The 8,978-nt window shown below is 36.9% G+C and overlaps 2 protein-coding genes across 3 annotated transcripts; one reads left to right on the forward strand and one right to left on the reverse strand.

Annotated features, from left to right (window-relative positions):
* Nucleotides 1-166: 166 nt before the first annotated feature.
* Nucleotides 167-3,105, reverse strand: LOC141647158 (putative UDP-arabinopyranose mutase 5). Of its 2 annotated transcripts, none has more exons than XM_074455240.1 (2): nucleotides 3,015-3,105; nucleotides 167-1,585 (listed from the first exon to the last, which is right to left on the reverse strand). In XM_074455240.1, exon 2 carries the CDS (start codon nucleotides 1,484-1,486, stop codon nucleotides 446-448), a length of 1,041 nt encoding a protein of 346 aa, XP_074311341.1. In that variant the 5' UTR covers nucleotides 1,487-1,585; nucleotides 3,015-3,105; the 3' UTR covers nucleotides 167-445. The 2 variants fall into 2 exon arrangements, with proteins under 2 accessions (XP_074311341.1, XP_074311342.1); XM_074455241.1 differs by having other exon boundaries at nucleotides 167-1,502; nucleotides 3,015-3,090.
* A 929-nt stretch (nucleotides 3,106-4,034) lies between these two features.
* On the forward strand, nucleotides 4,035-4,904 carry LOC141648621 (uncharacterized). Its single transcript, XM_074457349.1, has one exon. It carries the CDS (start codon nucleotides 4,035-4,037, stop codon nucleotides 4,902-4,904), a length of 870 nt encoding a protein of 289 aa, XP_074313450.1.
* The last annotated feature ends 4,074 nt before the right edge of the window (nucleotides 4,905-8,978 follow it).

The following is an 8,978-nucleotide window of genomic DNA, read 5'->3' on the forward strand; positions in this document are numbered from 1 at the left end:
TATGTTTATGAGCTCTGAAAGTGACTAATTTTTTCAAATCGATCATCTATCTTTCTAAGAAATACGACTTGAAAAAGAAAATTATCGAGTTTTCGTATTAGCAAAAGTTTCGTATTTTGTTTGGTTAGGCAAACTGACAGTACATGTACCAAAATACCAAACCTAATGAATGCTTCTAGTCTCAGTGATCCCATGAGAAATAAGTTTGTACCAATTGACAATGATGGAACTCCCCAAATCTAGGGTGACCGTTGCTTAGGCAAAAGAATTGATGTTTCTCAAACTAGAATAACAAACAATACAAGAACAAGAATTACATAAAATCGATCACTAGTAAAAACGTAAACATCTCAGTTTCGAAGGTTCTATTTTCTGCAGGTACCACTAAAACAACAGTTTCCTGCACTGAGAACTCTCCTGCTTACTGATGCAGAGAGAATGCTATTCACTTCTTCCATAACTTAACCCACTCTACAATGGCATCGGCAGCTTGACCATACACGGAATTTTTGTCGGCCCCAAACTTCTCATTGACCATTTTTGCGATCTCCAACATACAATCCTCGGCTTTCACAGCTTCGGGTGGGAATTTGATGGACTTGAAGAAGGGGACGACATCTTCCATCAACTTGACACCTTCCCACTCTTTCTTCAAGCTCTCAACAGCATTACCTCTCTCCTCCCTCCAAACATACGGTAAACCGGTTTTAACTCCGATCTTTAGGTGATCACAGACCACCTTGGCGCACAAGCCAGTGAAGACATCCTCCATGGTTTCCCACCGGAACTTTCCTTCGTTAGTCAATTTCAAACCCGGGAATAAGGCAGGACCGAGTAGTTCACGGTTGAAACCCATGTTAGCCCCGCTTAAAGGCATCATGGCGTTGGTTGGTACGGTCATGACAGCATCTACGTATTTAGTGTTTTTCTGTGCGGGTTTGAGAGCTTGAGTTGGAGCATCCAAGTCGGCAAAATTGAGCCAAAGCCCACATGAGAGAGCACAAGGCACGCCTTCACGCATACTAAATGGATATCCACGGACAAAGTCGGCTCCCTTGCGGAATGGGTCATAGAGGGTGTTGAAGAAGAAGGGGGTTGCGGGAGTCCCAAGGTTGTTGAGATGTTGAGCCACGGCATTTACTTGGACTCCCTTATCGTCTTTGGCTGGGATGCAATCATGGTCCAATGAGATAATATATTTCTTTTTAGAGACAAGATAGCCATAGTAGCGACATGAATAGCCAGAGAAAAGCTTGGTGGTCAATGAAGATCCGACCTCCTTGTCTATATCAGCCTTTGTAATTATTTCCACATTGTTAAAGCCATCCGGAATCGTTAGATCGCCCTTCAGATCAGGGTCTTGTACTATGATTAAGTGGAATCGAGAAAATATAGGTTTCCATGCATTCAGAAAGGATGTAAGATCAGATTGCAAAGCACCAATCACAATGTCCACTTCATCATCTTTTATACAGAACTGAGCCATTTTTGTAGCTAAAAGCCTACAACAATTAAATCTCTAAGGGGTGACGGAAAAGATCAGGCAACTACAGAATCAGAAAATTTATCCAGACTCCAGAGTATCCTGAAAGCATATTTCAACATTTATCACAATAAAACCAATTCAGTGCTTATAAACATATTACATATGTGAAAGACGTCACCACCTTGAGGTCAAATGTACACTTACGGAGTTACGGATATCCAAACAAAGGAAATATTTCATTAAAAAATAGCATTTGGTCTATTACCCCTCCCCTTCCTTTCCCACTATATCCCTTCCCTCCATCCTCACCATCTCCCCTACCCTCCTACTCTTGTTTTTGAACAAAGGGTTAGGGTTTGTTTGCATAAAATATTTGGTGAAGATGAAGAGGCGGCGGGGGCATTTTCTTCCAACACCAATGTTGGGAAATTTTGATTTCGCTTGGACAACGGAAAAACAGTTCCCTCTCAGAAGACTTACTGAATTAACTAACCAAACAACGGAAATCTATCCCCTCCCTTTCCCTCCTTCCATCCAAGCATATCAGGAAAAGGACCCCAAATGCAAACACACATTACTCAAATCTAATAATGCCCCAAGCCACTAAAAGAAAGCACCATGACGACGGTTGGAAAATTTTGATTTCGCTTGCAAGAGAGAAAACAGTTCCCTCCATTTACTACCTAGAAGCAAATGAATTAAACAAACAACGTAAATACATCTCCTCCCTTTCCCTCCCATATAATCCAAGCCTGTCAGGAACAGCGCCCCAAATGCAGACGTGAAATACTCAAAGCTAACAATGTCCCAAGCCGACAGGTTATACAGTAAGATCATAGCCCTCAAAAGGAACGAGTTCGAATCCCCTCCCCCCTTTCTCCATTTCCTTCTATTTCTTTTCAGAGGTCGAGATTTCAGCCTAGAACGATCTAGCAGTCCTAATCCAAATTTCAGGGGTAGAGATTTTATCCTAGAATGATCTAGCAATCCTAATCCATATTTCAGCAGTAGAGATTTTATCCTAGAACGATCTAACAGTCCTAATCCAAAAGGAACAAGGTTTTAACCGAGATCATAAAGCTCAAACAAAACACACATCTTTGAATTTATTAAATTCCACTACATAGGAAAAAAAACAATAGACGACTCGATTTGACTCCGAATGCATAAACCTGAAGTAGCTATCAAAGTATCAATAACCCTAGATCCAATCCCATTAACATCTCATTGCTATAAAACACCACAATTGGACAACAGCTAGAAGCAATTTAACAATAAGAACAATGAATTAATATCAATAACATTAACCATCGCATTTTCCAGAAATCAATACCATATAAAACACATCTAAACGAAGCAAATACAATCCTACAAAAAAAAAAGTAAAATGTAGTGTAAATTTCACGCAATTGATGTTTGATTATATGTTAATTTCGCTAAATCGATCGATTCGCGTAAATGAGAAAACCTAATTTGATCAAAGAAATATAATAAGAGGGAAAAAAAAGGAAGGGAGAGAGGGGCGTACGATAGCAGGAACTCAGGAAGAGATAAAGGTAAATGATAGTACAGTAAAGATGACTGTAATATTTTGTTAACGCTTATATTTTGTCCGTTAGCTTATTTTGCGCGCACCATTTTTCAATTTCTCCGTCAATTGCGGGTCCTCCCTCGTGTACTCTCAAAAAGTAAATAACCTTTCCCAAAATCTCATTATGGATGCATAAATTCTCATTATAGACGGACACTATCCGTCTATACATATAGACGGATACAACTTTCCCTCACAAAATATTCATTTGCCATAAAATGGGAAGCACATGGGGGGTGCCCCACCTTGCCCCCCCTACCATTTTATTAGAGATCTTTACCCGTCTGTTCGCCCCACCCGTCTATACCAAGACCTATTGTTATGGATGATACATATCCGTCTATAACTAAAGACGGGTCAAATACAATACCAATTTTTAATAGGACAAACAACAAGTAGGGTGATGGGGCAAAAAATATCACCACTTTCAAACTATTTGATCCGTCTTTAGCTATAGACGGATTCGTCTATAACAAGACTAGCTGATAACCTTTCAAGTCTAAAGCATTTTTATTTTTAATTTTTTTTAACATAGGAGAACATATCCAGAAGGTAAATACTTCTTCCATTCAACTCCACTCTACCTATTGGCAAAATGCACAAGTTTTAAGGGTTTATTAAAAAATGAATAGAAGTACAAATGGAGTTGTGTCATTTACTTTATGGAATCAGAATGTGTCAAGTATTAGTGTGTTAAACAAACACTAATTTTCCCACCAAAATTACAAAACTTCAAAAACCCCACCAAACACTTTATTTCCCACCAAAATCTGTCCAGTCAAGCAGTTGGAACCCACTAACTAGGTTATTTTTATGCATAAATTACAATCATCCTCACATTAAATTACATATTCCCTCATTCATTAGCAACACAACAAAAAAAACTTTCTAAAATAAATTACAGTCCATCACTACCATTAAATTACACAAGTTTCCTGAATTTTCTACAGAGCATCAATGGGGTTCAAGTGCATGTCTGAAGAAACCAGAACTGAAGTCGCCATCTACTTGCTTCAAAAATCAAATGATGGGCAGCTTGATCGTGGTGCAATCAAAGAGGCAACAAACAGATTCAATGTAAGTGTAAGGACCATATCAAACATATGGAGACTTGCAAAAAAACCAAGGTTAGTAGGTGAAAAATTAGATGTCAAGAGTGGTAGGATAGGCAACAAAAATAGAAAAAGGATTTTACCAAACATTGAACATATCAAATCACTTGATAAATCACTAAGGGACACAATGATCAGAGTTTCTGAAAATTGTGGAGTTTCAGTTGGAACGGTCCATTCATGGGTGAAAGAAGGTTTACTTAAACGTCATTCAAGCTCATTACATCCTAAACTCAGTGAGTTACACAAGGATCAAAGGCTACTTTATTCATTAAAGTCATTGGTTGTTAAACAAGTTTTTGAAGAGTTCTTAGATCTCAATAATGTTCCAGTGACTGAAATAATTTTTAATGAAATGAGCAACATAATACACATGGATGAGAAGTGGTTCTATATTACGGAAGACAATGAAACAGTGTACGTAGTCGAGGGGGAGGAGCTGCCTCATAGAAGCTGTCAATCAAAGAGGTACATCACAAAAGTGATGTTCATGTGTGCAGTCAGCAGACCTATTTATGGTGAAGATGGTGAATGCATATTTGATGGTAAAATAGACATGTTTCCATTTACTAATCAAGTTCCAGCAGCTAGGTCAAGCAGAAATAGGCCAAGGGGTACATTAGAGACTAAACCTATTGAGTCAATCACAAAACAAGTAATCAAGGATTGTCTAATTCATCAAGTAATTCCAGCAACTAAGAAATCCTACATTTGAATTTAGACTGATGAGATGGTCATAAAATGACTGACTGAAAATAAGGTTTACAGGGGGAGCTTCTCTTAGCTGCTTACAATTGTTGTGTTTTCTTATTTTCAGTGAATTAAATCTTATTTTGATAATAGCAAGGAGCCAACTATTGGATAATGTAGTAAGGAGTCTGCTGTTGGACAGGTAATTTTTTGGGCCTTATGTATGCTTGCTAATACTAAACACAAAATCTTATTATAGACGATAACTATCTGTCTATAACTAAAGACGAGCCAAGTAACATACCCCATTACGCATAAGACAAACAACAACTTGCGTGGTGGGGCAAAAAATGTCACCACTTTAAAGTATTTGACCCGTCTCTTGCTATAAACAGATATATCCGTCTATAGCAAGACTTGCTAATACTAAATCAGGGAATAGTGCTAATGTAATGTTTACTCCTCATTTGTGGCTGACAAATGATTACATGCTCACAGCTCAATAAGTCTCACAAAGCTATATGCAATTCTGCTAAACTGCGATCAATAGGCATTTTTGAGCGGTTGAATATGTGCAAAACTTTATATGACCATGTGATTTATATTTCTAATCTTTCTGCAGTAAACTTGAATGTTTTTATGTCGCTAATAGACAAATAATTTATATTTTCGCTAGGATACACATGGTTTGTTTAGCTTGTTCTGTCTCAAAAGGAATAAAAGTGAGCTTGAAAGTTAATGCAACAGATCTTTGCACTGCAAGTCTATCCCAGCAAGTCATCAAACACTTTCTTGGACTTCTTTTTTAGGGTTCTGTTTTAATCAATGGAAATGTGTATTCTACTCTGAATGTTATAGGCAGTTTGTTTGTTTAGAAACTTTTTTCAGCAATGAACATCATTCAGTATCGTAAGTATTGCATGTTAGAATATATGTATATGTTAATTACTTACCTATTATTTACTTGCAAAGAGTAGTGCATGAACTTAGCCTAAGTTAATACTCCGTAATAGGTAAGTAATTAACATATTTACATATATTCTAACATTGCAAATATCCACAAGACAACAGTGTTCGAATTCAGGTTGTCCAAGGTTTGTGAAAAAATAGGTTGTGTGAATATATTCCCCCGTCATCATCTCTGCTAGGGTAAAAAACTCACTATTATTCGGTTTTAAATGAAACATGGCGAAATAAGGTAAACTGGTTCACTCAAGACTTAGAAATTTTTACTAATGCTTTAACCTCAAAAACTATCCGTCCAGTATAGTCATTGAACATATAATTGTAACACGAATAACTTTTAGGTCTTGATTAAATTGCTGTACATGATTTAGATGTTTATTTCAAGTAGTGCCATATTTCTATTCAGTAATACTACTACTTTGGATATCAAGTTTGATAGTGCCATATCTATTCAGCAATACTACTACTTTGGACATGACATCTCATATAGGTGTACTTATCCACACATGAATCCAAGGATATAATAATTCGCTGAATTAGGGATTTTGATGTGATGAGGACCATAGGAGTAGAGTCGTTATTCGGCTAGGTGATTAAATTTAATTAGGCAGGTGACATTTACTTTTGCAAGCTCGTAAAAATTGAATAGGGAGAGTGTGGAAGGGGCAGAGAGGGAGAGTGAAAAAGAGACTTTGTGCTTGGTCTGTTTTGGGATTTTTTAATTGCCTTCGTGAGCAGGCAGTGGCGGCCGGTGAATTCGGGAGGCCTTGTTCCGATTCTTAAGTTGAGGCCCCAAAACAATTAATTGTTATTTACTTGAGGTCCTAAACGAAAACTATTAAAAATAAAAATTTGAGAAAAAAAAGGAAAGGTTAAGATATATGAAAAAAAATGTTGTGATTTATTTTAGGCATATACTTAAAAGAGTAAGTCTTGCTTAAAACGGGTAGGATTTTAAGACGGGTCGTTGTGTGAGAGGAAATGGGTAGAGGGGACAAAGACGGATACCTTGGTCTGAAATAAGAATTGGGGTACTTAAAATACAAATTATATAAATAAGACCATTTCATATCATGAGATGATTCACTTTTATAAAATATACAGTACTTCGTATTTGTTTATTTGTAATAAATACCTTGTCTTTTATAGAATAAACTGTCTCACACAATAATTAATAATTTAATATAAAGAGTAATATAAATAAAAGAAATCAAAAGATGGAGATATAACAAAAGAATCGAGAATTGAGAAAGGTAAAAAAGTATACTTTGAAGTCTGTGCCCAACTTAAATAAATAAATCTTAAAAAAAATCTGCTTATTGATGGGGAATGGGGAATGGGGATGCACGTGTGTTTTGGGTAAACAAAGATGTTGTGGAGTGTAGAGTAGTGACTTAGTCCACATGGAGGAAAAAGGCCAAAATCATTTTCATTTAATGTTATGGATTGGGCTTAGATATTGGGGCCATATTTCCCCTTGGGCCCCTGTGCTGTGAACCGAATTGCACAGCCTTTGGGCCGTCCCTGTTCGTGAGACGGATAAGGAAAGGGGATTAGGGTTGGAGGGAGGGAGACAGAGAGTGTGGCTGTTTGTTTTTGTTTTGTTTAGATGAATTTTAAATTTTATTTACGTGAACGAGAAATGGTTGATGAAACGCAGATTGCCATGGAGGAAGATGAAGCATTGACGAGGGTTTGTAGTTTGTACTGAATAATTGCTTTAGTAATTGAGTGATTCAGCTCTATTTTTTTTTCAAATAACTCGAGGGTTTGTAGTTTGACCACCTTGTCAGGTTAAATAATTACTTTTGTAGTTGTAAAAGAATTTGAAATTTTTGTAACCCATTTCATCCTTGATGTTGGCTGTCTACCATTTTAAAATAAACTCAATTATGGAAGCAAATGATTATTGTTAATTGATAAACATACTAAATAAATGAAGGCTACATGGACTATTGAGTATTGATCACTCCAATTCTTTCCTCAACTTCAGTCATCTACAAAATATTGTTCATGATCTTACTTCTTAGTCTCCACTGTTTTGTTTGATGGTTAAGAGTCCTTGCAGGATTTACCTTGTGGTTCCTTCTATTTGAATGTTTTTTCTTCAAGCAGACATAACATTTCTCTAGAGAATGGATTCTCGTCTTGGATATATCAACTCAAAGAATATGCTTCAGAAGTTCTGGGAGACAAAAAATTTTTGTGTCCGTATCATCAACAGTGGACCTTATATCGCCTGGTAGAGTTATTAAGTATTCCTTTCTTCTTATATGCCTTTGCAGTTGTTGCATGTCTGGTTATGCATCATTCTTTGGAACTCTCTGCATTATATTTGTTAGCTTCCCTTCGAGAGACTGAACCGAAATTTGGCGTTAGTTAGGAAATATACAATAAATGGTAATATACCGATATCGTAATAATATATTTCTGTTATGGAAAATTATTCTAACAGATATCGGTCACGGTATATTACCATATATCATATATTCCCTAACACATTCCGAAGATTTGATTAAAAGTAAGAAAAAGTTCATAATGTTTAGGCTTTAATTATGGTTAACAATACTAAAGATGTTTTAGTCTAATGGTTAAGAAGGAGGTATTGTAAATAGATATATCTAGTCTTGCTTGTGACGGGATTATCCCGTTGTGATCTCTCACAAAAAGGGAGAGGGGACAAGGTGGGGCACCCCCATGTGCTTCCCACTCACTTCTCAATGGGTATTTTGTAGAGCTGATCAAAAGCGGGCTTGGGCCGGACACGGGCCGGGCCTAACTGCTAAAGAAGTGTCCGTCATGTCTTATGTTATAGCCCGAGCCCGCTAAGCGGGCCAGTTTCCACTGTCCGTACCCGCCCACTTCAAAAGAGCGGGCCGGCCCGCGGGCCTGACTATAATCAAATATAGAAATTAGTGTTTCTATTAAAACACGAGTTTGTTATCGCTACATCCCACTAAAACATAACAATTGTCTTTAAAAGCTTACCCTTAAGAAAGTATACTAATTTTCAAAAGATAAGTTTACTAGATTTTGGAAAAAACCCAAGTTTGACAATGTTCTACTACAAACATCAAAAGTTCATTTTTGCCTTGGTCTTTGTGCAACATTGTTAGCGGTTACATACACTCCC

The sequence above is a fragment of the Silene latifolia genome, chromosome 3, assembly GCF_048544455.1.
Source record: "Silene latifolia isolate original U9 population chromosome 3, ASM4854445v1, whole genome shotgun sequence".
Classification (NCBI taxonomy): Eukaryota; Viridiplantae; Streptophyta; class Magnoliopsida; order Caryophyllales; family Caryophyllaceae; genus Silene; species Silene latifolia.